General features: G+C 42.7%; 1 protein-coding gene across 2 annotated transcripts in view; it reads right to left on the bottom strand.

Annotated features, from left to right (window-relative positions):
• The window catches only part of TBC1D9 (TBC1 domain family member 9), a 115,237-nt gene that overhangs the window by 33,689 nt on the left and 58,327 nt on the right, over nt 1-23,221 (bottom strand). Inside the window, exons 3-9 of one of the 2 annotated variants that reach the window (XM_043568297.1) lie at nt 18,841-18,959; nt 12,509-12,737; nt 11,816-12,077; nt 9,828-10,035; nt 3,717-3,923; nt 2,689-2,862; nt 1,951-2,101 (exon numbers count right to left, since the gene is read on the bottom strand). In XM_043568297.1, the coding sequence (XP_043424232.1) occupies nt 1,951-2,101; nt 2,689-2,862; nt 3,717-3,923; nt 9,828-10,035; nt 11,816-12,077; nt 12,509-12,737; nt 18,841-18,959 (1,350 nt within the window). The remainder of the gene's footprint in view (nt 1-1,950; nt 2,102-2,688; nt 2,863-3,716; nt 3,924-9,827; nt 10,036-11,815; nt 12,078-12,508; nt 12,738-18,840; nt 18,960-23,221) is intronic. The other variant, XM_043568306.1, reaches the window with a different exon arrangement.

Here is a 23,221-nt window from a genome sequence, read left to right as displayed (position 1 = left end):
GCTTTGTTCTCAAGGGAGATTTGCAAAGATATCTTACCCTCTGGCCTGCAATTCACTTCACTGGGTACACTGAGCCAGGTCCTGGTACAATGGCCCTGAGAGTCACAAGGAGCAGGGCGGTACCCAGGCAAGGCTCCCCTACCAGAAGCTGGGCTCTCCCCATGGGTGGGCTGGCTTCACATGCACCCCACCTCCAGGGAGCTGGATGGAAACAGGGGCTGCTGTCTACCCAACAGAGGCAGCAGGGAGCCCGCTCCACCCTCAGGCCTCCATCACCGTTAAAGAAAACACTGGATCTAACTCTAGATGCATCTCTGCAACTGTGCTTGTGTACCACTGTGTACTGTTTCTTGGTGCTGACTTTGAGCTTTGTTTTCATCCAAAATGTGGCTGTAAGTAACTTCTGATTTGAACGAGGATGAAAAAGAAATTTTGTATTTACAATATCAACGATCTGAATCAAGTTGTCGAGGTGACTAGTTCACCAGACACAAGGAAGACAGAAAACCGGACAGGAAGGCTCTTCTTGGGCTGGATTTGTGTAATCAGAGATCATTTGACTCAAATTTGGATTTCTTTTTTTTTCTTTTAATTTTTTTAACATTTATTTATTATTGAGAGACAGAGAGACACAGAGCATGAGCAGGGGAGGGGCCAAGAGATGGAGAGACACATAATCTGAAGCAGGCTTCAGTCTCCGAGCTGTCAGCACAGAGCCCGACGTGGGGCTCGAACCCACAAACCGCGAGATCATGACCTGAGCCAAAGTCGGATGCTTAACCGCTGAGCTACCCAGGCGCCCCTCAAATTTGGATTTCTAAATGAGGAGCTAAGGCTGGTCTACTGAAGGACAACGAAAAAGCCATATGAACGAGGACAGAACAAACTAGTTTTACATGAAACACATACAGCCAATTATTTTTCAGGATTCTATCCCCCAACTGCTGAGATGTTAATACATCTCATTCCGGGCGATTACCATTTGTATTTACTTTTAGAAAGAGCTACAACCTGTTTGTTTGTTTAAGGCTGTCCTGTAAGTCTGGTAACTTTTCTTCTAATTTTAATGTTATTTTTAAAATAAAAGGTTTTGATAATGGCACTTGTGTCAGACCATCTTAGTTTCATATACAAATATTCAAATAAGCTTATTTAAAACAATTACATTTCAGGTCTCTAACCAGGTAAAGCACCTGATTTACAAAGACTGGTGACAACAAAAAAAACGCCCTGGATGTTCATGACAGAACAGACCCCTAGATGCTTTCGGCTTGGAGGAAGGTATGACGGGCCTAGCTGAAGAACCTCTGGTCTCCAGCAGGGCTCAAAGGTCTGACCCCACAGGGCTGTGTTTGGGCAGGAGCCTGGAGGGGGACCCAAAGGTCCATGACAACCCCCTTCTGTCCTTCCTGGCATCTCCAGTTTGGAGTGTAAGTGTGACCTGGGTGGGCCTTCAGTTCTAGTGCACGTTCTGGCCTCCCCTTCACATCTCCATGTGATAACCAGCAAATGCAGGAGGTGGCAGAAACCAAGCACGAGGCTTTCTCATTCCTCCCTCTCCCCACCTTAATGAGGGCTCTGAGCATGTGCCACACTGACCCATTTTCAACGAAGTGGACACAGCTGGGAAAGGAACAAGGACTTCAAAAATCACAAAGAATCGTACTCTTACCCTTCAGGATCTCTCTTCTTCTAAATAGCATTAGTGAAGTGATGGAAGAGGTTATGCGGATTTGGGGGATGGGGGCTTCAATATCTGGACAGGTGTATATGCGTCCTGTGTTTTTATCGAGGGACTTCAACACTTCGGGAAGGAAAGGGGATGTAGTGCTGAACTGGAGGACTGCATATTTGAAAAGAGCCCAGGTGCATGAGGGAAGGCAGAAGGGGCGCGCTGAGGTCCTGCACACCCTGGGGCCAGTACGCCCCGCCCCCCACGCCTGTCCATACCTGACAGTAGCAGCCAGAGGTCCCCCCGCATGCTCTCCGGGATGCCCTTCAACACCAGCTCCCGGGTCTTTTCTGTGCGGTACATGCAGATCCCTTGCCCATACTCGGCAAAGTGAATCTTCCAAGCTTGCTCCTTCAAAAACTCTTTGGCCTGAAAGGGATAATGAAACATGACTACGTGCCACAGCATGTCGGGGACAGACAGGAGAAGTTGGATGGAAGGTCAGAACATTTCCCCTGGTGAATGGAGTGGTTCTGTTCTGGACAGAACTCAGGAGAACAAAGAACTCAGATTCTCTGCAGTCCTTCCCTAATTGGACCCCTGAACCACAGCCTCTGGTCCTGCCTCGAAGCTTTCTAGACCAGAATCAGAATTCCACTTACGTGAAACAGGTCAGCAGAATGTGAATTGTCTTTATGGCTTTATGTGTACACCTCTGAGTGAAAGTGAGCTGACGTTTTTTTAAACATGGGCTGAGAGATTACGTAGTTTTTTATTGGCTGACTTAAACACTCAAGACGAGATAAAAAACAAATGTCACCTATAACTCTACAACTCATCTCCTTCTTTGAAGAAGCTGTTCTACAATCGAATGAGAGATTTAGATAAAAATCTGCTGTGCTTCTAGGAAAATGTTTCTTTACGGAAATATTTATCAGTTTACTTAGATTACAAATATTTTTAAATGTTATTGCTCTAATATAGAAAAGTTTCAGGCAAGGGCAGGAGGCACCCACCAACTTCGGGTTGAATTCCTCGGGGGACCGCCGCCGATACATGGTCATCAGGGTCTGCGTGGCTGTGGGAACGCTGTTGCCGTTCAGGTTGAACTGGCGCTCTCCATCGGCCTCGGAGCTCGTGCTTCTCTGAGGGCTGGAGGAGACAAGGCTGCTGGGCCGAGAATACACCTGCTGATGCAGAGAGGGACAGACAATGAAAGGGACAGACGTAGAAGCTACTTCTTCAGTGTCCTCTGTACAGACACCAACAGCTACATCATGGTTCCCAAAATGGTTCTTGCTGTGTGAAGACGCAGGAGGAAGGCAGCAAGCCAGCATTTTGGCGGGGATTATCAGGTTTGTGGGTCACAGAACACAGAGCTTCAGTGCCGAAAACACGTTTAATCTAATTTCCGATGCATTTTTGCAACAAACTGGTTGACCGCTAGCCTCTGATTAGCATGCAGGCAAAGCATGACGGGGCTAAATCAACTGCTTATTGACAGAGGGACCGCCTCCTCGTGCCCACACGAGCTCAGACCGGGTAGACTGGGGCAGGGATATTCCTTGTGAGGTCACCATCTTTACAATTATGTTTTAGCTGCCAATTTCCCTGGATGTTGGCCCAGGGCCTAATTCAAAAGGGACACAATAGGTATTTTTTATCAGAATAAAATCATCATCATGATGTTGCATTTCAGATTTGAGACTTTATTTAGTGACCTCTATGCATTCCCGACAATGTCACTATATGGACCAGAGCCACTTGCTGTGTAAACAAGACACATCACTCAATGATTTCTTCAAGTATAAAATAGGCAGGTTAGACCAGATGATCTACAAGGCTCTGTCCAGCTCTGGGATCCCAAATACAGACTCCATGGGATTCAAATGAGTTATTGCTCAGATACTGCCCTGGGCATCAGGGGAGGAGCCTTATCTGAGCACAGCTGCAGAGCTTGCAGATCAAACAGAACAGATGAGGAAGGGAACATTCTGGGGAAGAGTAGGACGAAGGCAAATACCCTCAGGCGTCTCCCACAGACCTCGTCATCTGAACTGTTGTAGCTGCCTGCAAACTCTTTGTCCGAGTAGATTTTGGAGGTCGTCTGTTGCAGGAAATCAGAGATCCTCTGCACTAGAAAGTCTCTATCTTTCAAATTGGCAAATAGGAAGGTCATCCTGTTCCTGGTGCTGATGGATAAAGGGCTGGGGAGTACGCTGGAGCTGTCTGCCTTTTCCACAATTGTCACCTGAAAAGAAACATGAAACACGAAACAAAGCATTACTTTCCAGGGATCACCCAGCAGTAGCCTCCGAGCAGCACGAAACAAGGAACACAACACTTCATATTCTGGAGGAACCACCTGTATTTTACTGAGGCAGAATGAGAGTCTTTAACTCTGTTCCAGTAAAATAAAATAGCTCATAACAAATCAAACTGGAGCTCTTATCAGAAGCTGGAATTGTCTTGCTGGTCTTTCCAAATCAGCAGTTCTACACTGGGAGTGATTTTGTTATCTGGGAGACATTTGGCAACATCTAGAGGCATTTCCGGTTGCCACAGTGGAGGGTACCAGTGGCATCTAACAGGTAGAAGTCAGGGATGCCGCTAAACACCCTGCAGTGCACAGGGCAGCTGGCCCCCAACAGAGCTTGGCCCTTTCGACGCCGTGGGCCAGGCGTCGATAGGGCCAAGCTTTAGAAGACGTGTTGCAAAGAAACTCCTTGATTTTCATTAAAATTTAACGAAGCCATAAAGGAGCCGACTTCTGGCTGCTGCATCATCCATAAGAGACAGAAACAACCCGTGATACTTGTGCTTTTTTGCCAAGATTAATGTTGGGATGGCTTTCAAAATGCTGCCAACCTTTCAAACATCTCATTGGAATTCCAGAGCTTTGCATCCCTCCCCTCTTTCCACTTGAAACTTTTAAAGGCTCCATTCTGAACAGACACGATGTAAACAGCTTAACTGCAACCCTATCTGCCTGCACTGGCTGACTCTGTGTGTGTGTGCGCATGTGTGTGGTGAAATGAATCTACCACATCAGGAGACAAGTAGGAAAGAAGGACATCTGTTTTAGCTCTGAACTGAAGACACGCATTTGGTGCTTTATAATAGGATTTCCCTCACCTGGAAAGTAAGATAAATGCATTAAAATATTTTTCTTTAGGGGCACCTGGGCGGCTCAGTCAGTTTAGCGTCTGACTTTGGCTCAGGTCATGATCTCACAGTTCATGCGTTTGAGCCCTGCGTCAGGCTCTCTGCTGTCAACACAGAGCCTGCTTCGGATCCTTTGTCCTCCTCCACTCAAAACTAAACATTAAAAATTTTTTTTCTGGGGCACCTGGGTGGCTCAGTCAGTTAAGTATCCGACTTCGGCTCACATCATGATCTCATGGCTCGAGGGTTTGAGCCCTGCATCAGGCTCTGTGCAGACAGCTCAGAGACTGGAGCCTGCTTCGGATTCTGTGTCTCCCCCTCTCTCTCTGTCCCACCCCCACTCGGGCTCTCTCTCTCAAAAATAAACGTTAATTTTTTTTTAAAACTATTTTTCTTTAGCACGTTAGGGAAAAAGATCTCAAAGCGAGCCCTAGATAAATGGTTTATTTACAGCAGCTCTGACTATAATACTTAAAGTTCAATTTCGCTTCCCCTCTTCACTTCCACCTGTGAGCAGTCTAGACAGGTTCAACTGGAACTTCTGTATCAACATTTTCATGTTAAATACATTCTCCCCAAAGCAGAACTTTAAAATCTTTTCCCCCGTCAAGGCTAAGAAACCTGCTGCAGTTGCCTGAAAAGCTGCACCGCCCCAAGTGCAAAATGGGTACCACTCCAGGGAGGGAAAACTGCAGAACCTGACTTCTCCTCTCAGATTTTATAAATACATATAGTTGGATATATACTTATATATTTTAAAGGAATCCCAAATACATGGAGTTGCACAGAAAAGTGGTTTTTTTTTCCTAATGCAAAAAACCTGCAGAAATGGGAAAAACAATTTCTTTACCATGCGAAGGATTTTCCCATGGCACTTAAAACATGTTAAACAATACCTATTTTTAAAAGACCTATAAAAACTCCTTTTCTCATAAATTTTTTTCTGATTCTTTGGGTCACCGGATGTCTCAGACTAAATGACACATGCCAAGGGAAATAAAGGTTCAAGTTCCATACCTAAAACCTAGATAGCCATGTGAATCTTGATGAGGTCAAAGTGGAAAGACCTTTAGCTAGATGAACACAGAAACAACCAGGAAGCTTCCACTTAAAACATATGAATACTCACATGCACTACAAAATATTTTTTGCTGACAAATGATTTCTGGTAGAATCCTATCCCATAAGCTTTGTGACAAAGGAAAGGGTAACAGCTACATTTTAGTATTCTAGTTTAATGAGACACGTTTGTCTTACCAATTGGGTTATAAAATAGACTGGAATTTAATCAAAGCTTCATGTTTAATATACACTATTTGCAAGGTAATTTATAATTAAAAAAAGGGAGACTTCATCTGGAATCTCCATCTAATGAGGAACCTAATTGGTTCACTCTACCTTCCTGCTTTGCTGCCTCAGTCATTTCTTCAAAATCTGTAGTAACATGATTCCATGATTCTGTGTCGATTTGGTCTACCTTAAGTCTATATGTCAAATATGTGTTAACAATATTCAGTCAATATTTTGGCTTATTTTAAAAAAATCAAATGGAACAATAATTCCTAGTTTATACAATCCTAAAAGTTTCCATTTCAAGCAGGATGTAATGTTCCCATGGAGACTGCTGCTCATAGATCAGCTTAACTCAGTTCTGTCTGCTCAGACAGACCCCATGTATGTGGTAGAGGGTGGAGGGTAGGGGGCCCACGCCATCATTTTTCTGTCATTAAGGTTACCTAAAGGTAGTAAAAATTACATTAAGTCCTTTGCTTCTCCCACTAGTCGGGATTGGGGTCTATCATTATTCTATCTTGGAGATTCATCAGGTTAAGGGGAAGGTCACTGCTGTTTCATTGAGCTAGTTCTTTAAAGTTGCATCCACCAACCACAACGTGCTTTATTCCTCAATGCTACGCCCACTGTCGCTCCTCCTCCGATTTACCCTGAAATATAACTGAAGTATCTCTGCTCCACCACCTGTTAGGGAAAACAAGCAAGCAGAAGATGGGCTGAGAATATCAATCCCCATTCTCTCAGGTGCCCTGAACTCTCACTATTGTATTGTATATTGCACTGAAGGGTAAACAGAGCCAGCTGGAGGTGGTGAACAGGAGAGCGGACATATCGACAGCAGCTTATGACCTCCTCCACTGCACCCTCCTCTGGATAAACAGAGCGATGACTCCCTCAGATTCACAACTACACATCCTTAATCCTGGAATGGGTTTCTTTCTTGAAGAAAGAACCTGCTGGTGCAGGTAACTTGCTTGTAGGTAGTACTTGAGGAAGAAAATTAAGTTTAATGACAGTCTATGGCAAAGAAGGTACATTTACTGGGAAATGTTATGAAATCCATTCCAGGGCCAAGCGTCAGTACTTGTTGAATTATCTGTCTCAGAATTGCCCCCACAACATATCCTGGCCTCAAAAAGTGTTATAATACCAGTTAGCTCATACTATGAGGAGAACTAGATTTGACAACTGCCTAACATTTTGCATTCTTTTTGATCCACCAATTCAGCTTTTAGGAATTTATAATTCATACTTTAAGGAAAATTATACACATGATTGGGAGACAATGAAAACAATACAAGGGTCCAACCACAGGGAACTGAGCAAATAAGCTTTATACATACATTTAATGGAATAATATGCAGTTGTTAAAAATTACACTGTAAAAGAATATTTAATAATATGGGAAAAAGTTTAATATATACTCAGTATTAAGGGAAATAGGTAAAAAATAAAAATTCCCTATGTTTTATGTCTTAATAATATAAATGACATATACACAGCAAAGTACAGAAAAAGCCTGGGAAGCCGTACAGCAGATTAACAGTGGCTATCTTTGACGGATGGAACTAAGGGTGAATTTTGTTTTCTTTTTGTATATACTTTCACAAATTTTCTGTGATAATAGTGAATTATGCTTTTTTAAAATGTTTTTTGGTTGTTTTTTTGTTACTGTTTTTATTTGTTTTTGAGAGAGAGAGAGAGAGAGCGCGCAAGCACGGGAGGGGCAGAGAGAGAGGGAGACACAGAATCCGAAGCAGGCTCCGGGCTCTGAGCTGTCAGCACAGAGCTCGATGTGGGGCTCGAACTCACAGACCGGGAGATCATGACTTGAGCCGAAGTCAAACACTTAACTGACTGAGCCACCCAGGCATCCCATGAATTATTCTTAAAACAAGAAGAAAAAAAAAAACCCAGAAAATAAATCTGCTTACATAATTTTTTTTTTTTTTTTTTAAGAAAAGAAGGCAGAGGGAAACTTGAATCCTTTACTCCAGGGAATCTCAACAAAGGGTGAATCTTAATTATATAATCAAAGCTTCTAACCACCTTAACTTCTAGAAGAGCAACAGGGAGTGTTGAAGTTGTTACCAGGACAACTGTAAGCGTCCGACTTCGGCTCAGGTCATGATCTCACCGTCCGTGAGTTGGAGCCCCGCATCGGGCTCTGTGCTGACCACTCAGAACCTGGAGCCTGTTTCAGATTTTGTGTCTCCCTCTGTCTCTGCCCCTCCCCTGTTCATGCTCTGTCTCTCTCTGTCTCAAAAATAAATAAACGTTAAAAAAAAAAAAAAAGACTGTAAGACTTCCAGCCTCCAACAGCCTAACATGGAGTTCCTTCTTAACTCCAAACCTCCTGGCAAGATTTCCATACAAGTACCAGAACAATCTACCTCCGTGAAGACATGATAGGATCCACCTCCTCCCCAGATACAGTAAGAATGTGTAGAGAGTAAGAATGCACAATGCCTTCATTGTGCATGAAGACCAGCCTGGGACTTTATTAAAATACAGATTCCTAAACCTGCAGAGATTCAGATGTAGGGCGGGTTCAGGAATCTGCCTCTGTGGCCAGCAACTGCGGAGATTCTACTGCGGGCAATTGACAGATCAGAAGTGAACACTTGGCTTTCTGATTCACAATCTAGACAATCTAGACTGTTTCCTTGTGACCAAGCTGCTCTCAGGCTGTGAGCAGGTTGTAGTAACTACATTTCATTCCTATATCTGATGCTTTGACATCCTGGGCCTTGCTAGCCCTGGGAGGACCATCTTCCCAGAGTTAGCAAGCTCCAAGGGATAATAAAAGACTCACCTGTAAGCAGGTCATTCCTGTGCAAACCAACCATCCAGAGCCCACACTTCCCACCCACCTCCTTTACTTAATTCAGCTCTCACACTCAAGGTCACTATCCCTGTCCTCATCACTGGGGGGCCAGACACCAGATAACTAGGGACAACCCCTATGCCCCACAGCCTGCTGAGATTATTCCGACTAGACTAGTAAACCGGTTTACTCTGCCTTGCCTGTCTCTTCCCACGGAAATAACAGCAAAGGCTTTTTTTTTTTTTTAAAGTTTATTTATTTTGACAGAGAGAGAGAGAAAGAGAGAGAGAAAGAGTGAGAGCAGGGGAGGGGTAGAGAGAAAGTGAGAATGGAGGCAAGGCAGAGAGAGAGAGGGAAAGAGAGAATCCCAAGCAGGCTCCACACTGTCAGTGCATACCCCAATGCAGGGCTCTAATTCATGAATCTTGAGATCATGACCTGAAGCCAAAGTTGGACACTTCACTGATAGGGCCACCCAGGCACCCTACAAGAAAGGCTCTTGCCCACATTTTCACGGCTCCCTCTGCCTGCGGACCAAGTGTGTGCTTCCCAATGTGCCCCCATGGCCTCTCCTAGAGGGACTGTGAGTCAACAAGCCATCTGATGTGTCTGGCCTCATCACACCTGAATAATAATAGTGCAATCTCCATCTTAAAACTCTAGGCTGACTTTTCTAGGAAGAAAAGCTCTTACAGGTCACTGAGAGCAATGACAACACACAAAAGGGTGTGGCAAGTGCCACCAAAGACTTATGAGCATTCACCTATGGTTAAAAGCCAACGAAATGCTGGTAAAAACAACATTCCTGGTTCACACGGAAGAGTATTACAAATGCAGCCCCTAAGAGCTCCATTTCCCGCTGACACCTACCTCACGGAGTGGGATGATGAGGCTACACAGGTTCTCCTCCTTGCTGGTAAAGCAGATGTAATTTGTGGACACAAACATCTGCCCCAAAATGTGCATTTTGTTGAACGGAGTCCAGAGGGTGCAGTCTGTGTGGCCGTCTAGTTTTTCATCTTTCGGCAGTCGGAAAAGTGCACGGTATCTCTCACTCTTTGCCCTGGCATCAAGATCGCTGGAAGGCAGGAACAGTGTCACCTCACCCAAGAGCAAGGTTTCCGTTCCTTCTCAAGGACGTGTCAGTGGACGTTCCCCAGCCCATCTCTCCGCCCCTCGATCTCGCCAGACGTATCCCCACCTTCTTGGCTTTCTACTGGAGCTAACTCCAACCTATGACTCAAAAGTGTAATATAACTACTTTGATATATTTAGGTCCCTTGTGTAGTCGTTTTACAATCAATATCTATAAATGTTCAAGAATCTTAGGAAAACTAGGCTTGGATAGGAAATCCATTCTTTTTCCAAAGGAATACAATAATGTCTAACATGATGATTCCATTTGTATTTATCCAGAGCCACTTTCTGGGCTTTACCTTTTAAGAAAGACCTAATGAGAATGCAAACCAGCCTCATGAATCTGCTGGCTATCACTGTCTGACCTAAAAAGACAACAAAATTGCCTGAGACACAGGAACAACCCATCTCTCCGACAACCAGAGTTTCCAACCTCAGCTCGGTCCTCTTTGACTACAATCTTTTTTCCTTTTTCCTGCTCATCATGTCGGTCGGTGGTTCAAACCTCTCCTGTCAAACTTCTATGCCGCCTCAACCTCTGGGTGGTGGAGTTTCTGGCTTCACACAGCAAAGAGGAGCTCCCCTCCTCCCATGCCCTCCTCCCTTCTACTTGCAAATTACCTCCATCCTCACCTATTCTTACTTCCTTTCCATTTCAGAGGGAGAGGCATCTGCACACACAAGCATCTTTTTCCAGGCCCTTTCAGATGTCACTATTAAAATAACTGGTTTTCTTACAGCTGTAGCTCTGTGCTCCCTCCTTCCCTGCAGCTACCCTCACCACAAACTCATCCCAGGCTATCCTATATTCAAATCTTTTACGTTCTATCAGAGCAACCCCCTCCTTTCCCATTGCATTTCTTGAAAAAGCAAGTCTATACTTGCTTAATTCCCGCTCCTTGCCTTCCATCTGCTATTCAATCCACCACAGTAACACCATTCACCCACAACCACTCCACTGAAACACTTTTCAAATCACCAGGCATCTTAATTGCAGTGATCTCTTGTCAGGTCCCAATTGCCAGCTATATGCCAGCAATTTCCAATTCCATATGTGTTACTGGACCAATCTCCAATGTGGTGCTCTGCAGGCAACTCAACATGATCAAAACCGAGCTCTCCCATCCCTTAGACATGCTCTCCCTCTCTCATTCCCCATCTCGGTCCAGGACAATTCCATGCATACACTCACACTTGAGAGCACCGACTTTTTCCTTGCCTTCTCTCTAGCCCCACTCCCCCATCCAGACTTCCCGGCTTCTCTGCAGCCTCTCTTCATCCCATGACCTGCCACTTTCCAGATATTAATGGACTCACTTCCCTCTATGCTCTTCCCTTGTGATTCCTGCATCAGGTTATTCCCTCTGCCTGAAATATCCATCCTACTAAATCTACATAGGCAACTTCTACTACCTCCTGAGAGTCCACTCCAAGCAGCCTCCATTGACGGCCTTTTCCACCACCCTGCCCCATCTCCCGGTGCGTGTGCCCATGGCGCACCGCCCACAGGACCGGAAGAGTTCCTGTCACTTTGTGCCAAAGCTGGCTGTCTGCCTCACTCACTGAACTGTGACTGCTTCAGACAGTCTCTTTCAGTTCTGTATCGATACCCAGGAAAGTCTTGAGAACCCTTGAAGTGGTTAAGAAAAGGTTAAATTTCATAAAAGAATGTAAAGGTTTCTTTTTTCTACAGCGTGTAAGACTCTGTCTCTGTCACCTACCGTTTTAGAGCCGACACTTTTTTAGGAGACTTCTTTTTCAGTTTGGGCAGGGATCTATCTTGTTCAAATCCCTCGTTGTCTAAAAGTTGCCTCATGGCTATGTTGGCGAGCTGCTCCATTAACTTGAAAGTCTCATTGATGTTGAGAAATACAGAGAAGAAATGTTCGCTGGACCTCGTGCTCACTTTGATCACATCAGGGAGAAGCAGCGTGGCATTCTTCTCAAGCTGTGTGATGTCCACCCACCGGATTACCAGCTTGGCTGAGCACAGGGAACAAGGCTGGTCAACACCTGGCTCCTTCAAAGCCCCAGGGGATCCTTCAGCCTCACAACCCAACCCCCAATCTCGGTGCACTCCTTTTCTTTGAGCTTGCATGCCCGTATTTAATACTATTTTGTTTGCTGAAGAGACAAACTCAAACCACATAAATTCTGAGTTCATAATCATTATGGATTTAAGTTCACGTCAACTGCATTAACGATAACTTTGGTGAATCTTTATTACTTAATAACCATTTTTGTTTACAAGTATTAGACAAAAATAATTGACTTCACTTGTTAAATAGTTAAAACACAGTGTTGACCCAGTCATAACTACAGACCTATTTTTGGCACTTTGATGTGGTTTATGAGTTCAGGGTGAACCTCAGCAGACTCTCCCAAGCTTCCCCCTGAAACTCTAGACAACTCACCTTCCCTTCCCATAAGGAAAGAGTAAAAGCAAAGGTGGTTAATACTGAGGTACATCCAACCCTGACGGGGGACCTTCCCCTTCCAGTAGCTACAAGAATAATAGTTGACGAGCTTCTCTTCCTCGGGCATCCCAAACAGCCTGTGGAATTTCACGATGGCTTCTTTAAACTTCTCCGTGTCATCATCTTCCTTCACATCGTTGATCTTGTTATACTCTGCAATGATGCCCTAAGCGAGGATAAAACAAAGCATGCAGCCAGTATTAATACGACTGGGGCTGCTTTTTTCTGTATGCTATAGATATTGGAGAGGAAAGAAGAGAACAATTTCTAATGCTAGAATTTTCTTTAAAATTGATCAATTATTTTCGAAGGCAACCCCCAAATTCTAAGCCAGTTACCAAGGAGCATCTGCGTACTAAAAGATTTTGAAATGACAATATAGATCTGCGTATCTGTTTGTTGGTGCTAATCATGTTATTAAGTTCACTTAGGATGAAGCCCATAGTTTTATTTTCCAAATGTGAAGATGTAAAGATTTTGCAAGTTCTACTGCTTTTCCTAGCTCACCATGATAGAGCCATCCCAAAGGTCAAGCTCTACTTTTCTCAAAGCTACTTCTACATGGAAAGAATAGAGATGGTTGGCTTTGATGGAGACCAGGGAAGATCCATTTTGAACTAAAGCTATTTTGGGGGTGAGCGGGCTTTGGTAGCGTGCTCTATTAGGGAACTTGAGACAACCATGAGGCGGCATGAGGGCACTGAACCTCTGGGTGAGAAGAAGTAGCCAGTTCAGAAGAAGGATGGAAAAACCTTTCCCAATTGGCAAATACACCTACAGCCTGTGTGACATTTCAAGTTATCAGTGCCTTTAGAGGGGGATCGAAAATTTTTATATAAGAAGAAATAAACGAATAAATAAATAAAAGTGACTGAATGGGAACCCACTAATAACTAGTAGCAGTCAGGTTCCTAGGCAATCCTGATGGCCAATAGACTGAGAGTAAGCTTGGAGACCCTCAAGTAGGCTAATACTTGCTCTTTCCTGGACCACTTAGCAGGGCTTGGACCTAAAGTCAGAATAAGGAGACTATTAGAAGGAAGTGATGTATGACAAACCAAATGATACCCTTTTTTTGAGTGGAAAAATATTCAAACTACATTATCCAAGATCTACTAAATACCACACTTTTACTTTTATTTATTTATTTATTTATTTATTTATTTATTTATTTATTTTTAACGTTTATTTTTGAGACAGAAGGAGACAGAGCATGAACGGGGGAGGGGCAGAGAGAGAGGGAGACACAGAATCGGAAACAGGCTCCAGGCTCTGAGCCATCAGCCCAGAGCTGGACGCGGGGCTCGAACTCACGGACCGTGAGATCGTGACCTGAGCTGAAGTCGGACGCTTAACCGACTGCACCACCCAGGCGCCCCTAAATACCACACTTTTAGAATGCTTATCTAAATTTATGAGATAATTTATGAGGCTACTGAATTGAGAAACAATACTCTGGAACACTCCAGGGCCTAATACACTAATGTCAACAGACCAGGCCTTGCCAAGTAATTTCAAGAGTAAAGGTAATAGTCCCTATTAAGGTTCAACTCCCAACTTCCCCACCTTTAAGAAAAGAGAGGATCCAGAATGAAGAACCTCTCCTTAGTTTGCTATAATTTTTTAGCCAGGTGGACTGAATGATGGAACAAAGGGATGGAATATCTCCTTCCTTTATTTTTTTAATTTATTAAAAAAAATTTTTTTAACGTTTATTTATTTTTGAGAAAGACAGAGACAGAATGCGAGTGGGTTAGGGGCAGAGAGAGAGGGAGATACCGAATCCGAAGCAGGCTCCAGGCTCTGAGCTGTCAGCACAGAGCCTGACGCAGGGCTTGAACTCACGAGCTGTGAGATCATGACCTGAGCCAAAGTCGGATGCTCAACCGACTGAGCCACCCAGGCGCCCCTCTCCTTCTTTTATGTTCTACAGGCTCTACATAACATACAATTGGTTGCCTTGATTCCAGGCAACAGCTCCACATATAATCCAAATACTTGGGAGGTCCAATATAAATTTAAATATGCAAAGGACACTGACAGAGAATTCACAAAAAGGAAAATTAACTTAGCAAACATAAAAAAAAGTCCAACCTCATAATCAATCAAAGACAGAAAATTAAAACAAGACCTATTAACTTTGCAAAACCATTTAAACAACCAGATTGTTGAAAAGTAAGCAAATTACACAGGGATTCCAATACACTGATAATCTCTAGTAAGGTCCATTAAAAATGCGTACACTAACTCAGTAACCAACATTTTGTAATCTATCCCAAAGGAAAGAAAAACTATAAGAAACCTTATATGAACACAAGTGTTCACTGCATTATATTACTGTTTGTGTCTGTTCCCCTTGGCCTAGAAGCTAGGGAGACTTCTAGAAAGAGAGGAATTGTAAGGTCAATAGTGGGCTGATATGCCATTATTAAAACAACAACTAAAAATTATATAACAATACCAGTCAAGGAAACAAAGACATGATACAAAACTGTATAGTACGGTAAGACTACTATTATGATAAAATGCACTCCAGAAATCTAGAAAGAAATACACTCTATGGGTTTGGATTATGGCTGCCTCTGTAGTTAATTATTATATTTATAATTTATAAAAGTTAATTAAATCTCAAAATAAATAAATTTGTTGGTTCCCTTCATTACTGGACAACTGGGAATGCTTAAACCATTCATTTGCACATGAATGACATTCTTTCACACATAATTGCATTAATAGCAATTCCTTCTTCATAATTGGTTTCAGGGGAATTAAATGTGACATTTTGGGTGTAATAAAAACAGTGAGAAGAACAGCTATTTGACATAATTGGTTCTTGTTTTATTTTTTGTTTTTCACGTTTGTTTTTGTTTTCCTCCTGGCTATTGTCACTTCTAAGTTTCAGTTTCCTCCTCTAGCTCTTTATTTGTATCTATCATCCAAAGACACGCCATCTGAGGGAGGACTAGGAAATTGTAACGGAGAACCTCAGTAGTGGCTCCTGGATGGGAAAGAGGCCTCACGCCCTTTCTGGCACCAGTCGCTGCCCCCTATGACGCGGTCAAATGAGGAAACTCACACTCTCTCCATTTACATTACTTCCCAGAAGGTCAGTACGTGACTCAGACATGAAATGAAGAAGTTATAAAATCAGATGGGTTTTATCAGTAACACAACTCTCCATTACTCAGGAACCCCTTTTTTGTTTGGAAGCTCTCACCTCCTCCCAGGAGGTGAACTGAACCTTTCCAATGTCCTCCTTGCTCTCATTTTTACCCTCTTCATTACGTGTCTAGTCTCTTTAATTACAACAGAGTAGAAATGAACTGAAATCAGCCGTCTTGAAGCAGTGATAAATATCCATCTTGAGGGGCAAAGGGAGGGAGAAAGGGAGAGGGTGATGAGTTGTATGTGTTTTTGTGCTACTTAGCCCTCTCTAATTTTATGTGGTCCACGTAAAATTCAGTTCTCTCCTTCCACAACATTAGACCCTAAACAGCAATGAAATTCCACTTCTTTTTCAGATTATGAAATTACTACTTGCTCATGTAAAAGTTCAGTGAAGGAGAAGAAATCAAACAGAAATTGACCATCCTGTGGAATTTTAATGAGAAGCAAACTATCAGATCACTTCCTAGAATTCTTCCTTAATCTGGGTATAAAGAAAGGCTTTCTAACTACGACTAAAAATCTGGAAAGAATTTCTAATCTCGACTAAATAAAACATTTAAGCGTCCCATGGCAAAAACTATCATGAGCAAAGTCAAAAGACAAATGACAAATTCAGAGAAAATATCACCGACAAAAGACTAATGGCTTTTATAAAAAAGAACTTTTAAAAATTAAAGAAAAATAAGACCAAAGTCCCATAGAAAAATAGGCAAAGACACCAGCAGACAATCTATAGCTATATAAAAATGGCCATTAAATACCTGAGATGTTCAACTTCACTTATAAGTGAGGTAAATACAAATTAAAACAACACTAAAATATTTTTCTCCCATCAGATTGACAAAAACTCAAAAGCTTGATAATCTACCTGTGGGTGGATTATCCTGTGGGGAAACAGGCATTCCCCTACAAGCCAATGGGAATGTAAAAGGTGACAATTTCTGTAGCGGGGGGGAGGGGGCATTTGGTAATATTCAGCATTTTCTACATGCATTTTCTATTCTACCAGTTTATCTTAAAGATACATCCCTACAATACAAAAATACACATGCATATATACATACATGTTTATTACTATATGCATGAAGTATAATTCATGCATATACTGTATATTTGTGTGTATGTGTGTATATGTAGACAGATAAGTATAATTATAAAATATCGTAAACCACTTAAATGTTCAAGCATAAGAGAGTGCTGAGTTCTCTACGGTACGCACACACATAATATGCACCCATTAAAAAGAATTAGGCACTAAATGCAACATGGGAACCTGGATTGGATCATGGAATAAAAAAGGACATGAAATGACAAAACTGGTAAAATCCAAATTAAGCCTTTAGTTAGCAATATTGCATTAATGTTCATTTCTTAGTTTTGATAAATATACTATGGTTATAGAAGATATTAATATTAATGGAAGCTGAGTGGTAGGGTCTATGGGAATTCTCTGTCCTATCTTTACAGTTCTTCTGTAAATCTAAAAATTAATAATATTTCAACATAAAAACCAAACTATCAAAATGTTTTTTAAATAACAAATAATCACACACAACATGTGGATACTCTCTATGAACTGATATGAGGTGTTACCCAAGAGTTACTGACTGAAAAGGGTAAATGCAGAGGAGCATATATACATGAAGGCTTATGTGTAAGAATTAAAGAGAAATTAAAAAACAAAACAAAACATATACCAGCCTCTTTTCACAAAAAGAAACACAGGAAGCATAGGCCCGATAACAATGAGGTTGGTTAATTGCAAGGGGTTGGGGAGAACAGGATAGCAAGAATGCAGAAGGGAGTAACATTTTGAGGAATTTAAACTTTCGGAAGTATGTTAAAATTTTCTGCATGCAAAAAATAATATTAAACTATGTGGGAAATGAGATAGGGCCTGAAACTGAAAGCAAACGGAAACAAATGGCTGATTCCAGGACTGGGACGGAGAAAGTGCAGAGGAGTCTAGGACATCCTGCTATAGCAGAAGTAAAGAAGTGCTCAAAAAAGCAACAGGGACATGTCACAAGGACAAAGGAGGCAATCTGTAGGTGTTTCCTCTAGCTAAACCTGGGATAGTGTGGGTACCAAAATAATTAAGCCCAGTAATGAAACATTAACAACCGAAAAACAGGAATCCATGAGTCGATACCAAAACAAATAGAAAAATAAATGACGAGAGAGCCCTTGCTTATAGTAGAATAGCATTCTTATAGAGAATGCTGGAGTTGGAAAATTATCAGTTTGTAAAAACATCACAGCAAAGATTGGTTCAGACAAAAAAAAATCGTCAAGGGATGATTCCTCACTAAATCACGGGGAAATTTTGATAAGGAATAGGATATTTGTGTAGCCTTAAAATGTTTTCCTACAGAAAAGTCCAAATTGTTTATTATTTGAAGAGGCAAAATTAGTAACTCCACAGTGGAGAAACTGGGTAGGTAACACCTGGCTGGGGTTATATCGCCCAACGAGGGGAGATGGGTATCATGTGTCCCCAGAACTGATACTCTTAAAAGCACATAAGATCACTTATGAAGTGTTCCACCTGGGAATACATAATCAGAATCAAATCATAGGAAATATTAGACAAAACCCAAAATGAAAAAATCCCATTAAAAAAACCAGAACTTATACTTAAAATCATGAATGTCATAAAAGACAGAGAAAGGCTATAGAAATGTTCAGATTGAAGAAGACAACAGACGAAAACCAACTCAACAGCTTCCTAAACTAGATCTTGTGCTGGACTGAAAAGAAAAAAATGTTGTACATTGGGTCAATTAACAAAATTGGAATATGTGCCAAATATTAAGGTATGATGTGAATGTTAAATTTATTGTGGGTGATAACTGCAGTGTTATTATTCAGTAGAACATTCTTAGAAATACACAGTGAGGCACTTGGAGGAAATTCCTCTCAAATAGAAAGTAAATGAGCACTCACACGATACTGTAGCTGGGTAAAATGTTAACAACAGGAGAATATGCAGATGGTCTACAGGTATGGCTTTACACAATTCTTATTTTTACAACTTTTCCGTAAGTTTGAAATTATTTCCAATTAAAAGTTAAAACTAAACAAAACAGACAACCCACTACCTGTATTTTTCCTCTCACAAAAGTGGTGATATCATTCTCGTTTTCAAAGATGGAGAGTGTCTGCAGCAGATTCTGCTCAAGCCATTCCCAGTGTTCGGTGATTTCTTTTCTGGAACCACCTGTACGAATGTAAAGATGATAACAGAATTTTCGGAATTTAAAAGATATGTAAACGGGCTCAATTCATCAATATGCAATGTCACTAAAGGAGACAGCTGCATTTAACTGCTTTCTCCTCTTCAGAGGAGACGCAGAGGACAAATAGCGATGTGAAAACCCAAGAGCAAGTACTGTGTTATAGTCAAGTCTGACCAGGTGAGTTCAGACACTTTTCGCACACTGTTTCCACGTAGAAGGTAGCAGCATCTCTCCCGTTCACTTTTATGGATTGGGACTTGAGCACTATCTTCCATTTTTCTCCCTCCTAGAACCTGCACGTCACAGAGTAACGTAGATCTTGCTAGGAGACTAGGTTACTTTTGTTAAGCTGCAATAATGAGAGCTTTGGTATGCCACTGGAGGTCTGATGTAACCACCTCCTATAATGGGCAAAAATTATCCCCACTCACTTCAATTATGAATGAGATGTGAAAATGGACTATCGCTAGGGAACAGCTGCCTGGCTCTCACGGGCACAGCTGCCTTGAAATGTAATGGGATGAGGTCATCCTCACAGCCTCCGACCAAGTCTCTACACTCGGGTAGGGAATAAGAAGCGTAAGTCACCTCGCCTGGCAACCTCCACATTTAAACAATCCTAGCCTGTAGCCTATGTAACGGGCACTTCTCTGCTCACAACTGCAGGGCATAACACAGAGGCCGTCAGGATGTGGCTGTAAAGACACTGGACTAAATCCCCTCCCCTTTTATTCTTGCCCTGGGATTGTTAACGATCTTGCAGAAAAACAATGTTTTATAAATCATTCATATGCCATATATGTAAATCGTATGCACTGCTCATTCCAGAACTAAGGAATGATTTTGTGACTCCACTGATCCAACCTCCTGGCATCTCTTTCAATTTCCAAGCTTCCTTTTATGTGATTTCTTAATAGTGTCTTCCCTCTTTATTCTCTGTCACCAGTAACTCAAGGTATCTCAGAATCTCATTCTGACTCCTGACAAGGAAGGGAGACACGGATGCGCCTACAATGATACCAGAACTGTAGGAGGAAAACTAAAATCTCTTTGAGAATGAGGTAGGCTTGAGAGGTTTCAGACCCACTATTTAAGGAGAGGCAAAACAAAACAAAACCCAAGTTCATTTTCTTTTACTTTAAACACCAAAACTGCCTTCACAGAATGCTGACGTAGAGGGTGAAAAGCAGATTTCTTAGTGGAGAGGCAGTCCTGTGAAAACATGAGAGAACAGATTATAGCTCCCTGTGGGTATTTTCCCTGGCTCACTCGTTTGGGGTCATAGTCAACCACATGCGAGGGCAATTGATGATTCTGTACTATGTCGTTATGGCGAGAGCTAGAACTCAGAACACCTGGGCCCCCCTCCCTCTGCCACTGGCTGGTTGGATCACTTTAGACAGTCTGTTTAATCTGTGAAATGGAGATGGATGAACAACAGCAACAAAAAACACAACAAACGCTTACGGATTTCAGGGCAATGCTGTAAAAATCCCAAAGAATAATGTCCACAGACATACTTTGGAAAGGAGGAAATATTTTTTCAGATGCAAAGAAGAATGCCCATTTGGAATATTTAGGTAATGGGTTATTCTATAGTTTACCAGAGAGCTTTAAAACATTTTTGATTTCAGGGGAGCCTGGATGGCTCAGTCAAGTGTCCAACTTCAGCTCAGGTCATGATCTCACGGTTCACGAGTTCGAGCCCTGCATCCAGCTCTCTGCTGACAGCTTGGAGCCTGGAGCCTGCTTTGGATTCTGTGTCTTCCTCTCTCCCTGCCCCTCCCCTGCTTGTGCACTCTCTCTCTCTCTCTCTCTCTCTCTCTCTCTCTCTCTCTCTCAAAAATACATCTCAAAGAAGAACATTTGAGACTTTAAAATTCTAAATAGTCATTAGATAATTTTCTAAAATATACTGTGTCCTTCCTTGTCTGTAAACAGGTTACTAGCATCACCAGCTATAACTGGCTGTGAAATACAGAGAGAGCCCAGTAAAGGCCTGCCATGAGCCCTCCACCCTGGCCATCTGTGCTGGTTTGCACTGTCAGATGTATGCACCTTAGGACGGCGTCAGTCCTGGAGGCCCACGAGTCTGCCGAGGTCCTGCAGACCCATTGGGCACAGTTCCCAGCGTCTGTCTGATCTTGCTTCTCTTCTGCCCCTGCCTCTGTCGACTGCAGATATGCCTTCCACAGGCAGGTTTCCATGTAGTCTGACTGTTGACTCGTATCTCACCGTGCTCTGCCTTTGACCAAGTAGTCACATCAGATACTTGACTTTAGACGCCCTGTTAGACTGGCTGTGGAACCCAACCTCAGTTCAACCCCACCAATCCTCAGTTATCCTGGATAGAGAAGTCCATCAGCTATAAGACCTAGGACAGAACAGGTATGCCTTCAGCTTCATACATGCTGCCTTCAAAGTGTTCTTTGTGTACCTATTCCTGTAAGTACACCCATACACCCACCCCATTCCCAACACACACACGGCAAAGATGGCATATGCACGCATGCACTCATTCAACACACATTCACTCATGCTTCCAACTCTCATGGATATAATACGAAAACATTATGGCCGATTCCCATCTACCAATAACCATCTGACCGCTCCTGTATTCGTGTTCAGATTCACAATCTACGGCCATACCACCCTGAATGGCGCCTGCTCTCATGTGAAGTTCAGATTTACTGTACACATTGTTTCCCCACCTATTGCCTTCTCTGCTGTCCCAAGACCTCCTGTTCTCCACCCCGTTGTCCCGCCCAACATGTCCATAACTTATACCTTCTACCACCTAACGCCATTTGCACCACTGGCTCTTCTCTATACTTCTTGCTGCTCAGGATGTGAATCCCCACATTTCTATCTTCAGTTACCATCACTGCCCTCCCCACTGCTGCTGCTTGTGCTATTTCTGTCCCTCTCTCCATCTCCTGTTGTTTCTCCCACACTTCTCAGTGACACATGAAAAGGCTGGCCTTCTAGAATGAGCCGCTCACTGAGGAGCTGACGCCGCACATCTCAATATCTTTAGGTCTTGCAGCTCTTTCAGCTTACTCAGTGCCGTGGGCCTGCTTCTGTACTACCAAACAGGTTCTGGAGGTTTCTTCTGGCTACATCTACATCTAAGACTCCAAAGTTCCAGAAGACTGAGCTCTAGATAAGAAAGAACCTTGTGTACCATTATATGAAACCATCATCACCATATACTAGTGGAGAAAAGAAAGTCTCATGTATTAGTGGAGAAAAGAAAGCCATCAGCCCATGGTAGTTTCAGGAATTAACTATGGATACTTATCTGTACCCAACGGATACTTTCCAGGGTGAGTAATGAAATACACCTTTTACATTTACTGCTTACTAGACAAAAGCACCATATTCTCTGAACGCTTTGCTAAATTCACAAAGGGTAAATGAAGACAGGGGTTCAGGGCTCCATGTTCTACAGTCTAAAAGTATGACAACACCTATAAAGCAGAGCCTGATTTCCTCACCCAGCAGACAAAACAGATTCTGAAGATGCCAGTCTCATAAAAAGTATTTCTGAAATCAGGTGTCCATTTCTGTCCACCTCTCACTCCAGAACAAAGAGTCCACGTTACATCTCAGAGATCACAGAGCAAATGCCCTGCCAACAGTTTGGGAACAACTGTCACTTTGGCGGACCACTCTTTAGGAAGGAGCGAAACTCCAACAACACCATGTTGCAATCCTAAATGTTCCTTAGAAATAGCTCTTTGGTGGGGCGCCTGGGTGGCGCAGTCGGTTAAGCATCCGACTTCAGCCAGGTCACGATCTCGCGGTCCGGGAGTTCGAGCCCCGCGTCAGGCTCTGGGCTGATGGCTCAGAGCCTGGAGCCTATTTCCGATTCTGTGTCTCCCTCTCTCTCTGCCCCTCCCCCGTTCATGCTCTGTCTCTCTCTGTCCCAAAAATAAATAAAAAAACGTTGAAAAAAAAAATTAAAAAAAAAGAAATAGCTCTTTCGTTTCTCAAGAAACTAAATACAAGGGCTGCAATATTTAAGATGTTGGGGCTTTTCTTTTGTTATTTTTTAAAGTGAGATGACACGAAGCTCTTGTGCCATGACTGTGAATAGGGACAGGTCTATTTAGCCAGCAGTTTGAGCAGAATGTGCTGGACGCTCAGAATAAGAAAGGAAGGGCTTGGCTGTCGATTTTCTGGAAAAGGCTTCATTTACAGAGATACAGCAAGAAAAACAAGCTGACCTGACTGTGCATTC

This window comes from Prionailurus bengalensis, chromosome B1 (assembly GCF_016509475.1).
Source record: "Prionailurus bengalensis isolate Pbe53 chromosome B1, Fcat_Pben_1.1_paternal_pri, whole genome shotgun sequence".
Classification (NCBI taxonomy): domain Eukaryota; kingdom Metazoa; phylum Chordata; class Mammalia; order Carnivora; family Felidae; genus Prionailurus; species Prionailurus bengalensis.
Note: the sequence above shows the minus strand (reverse complement) of the source record. Positions and strands in the feature narration are given on the sequence as shown.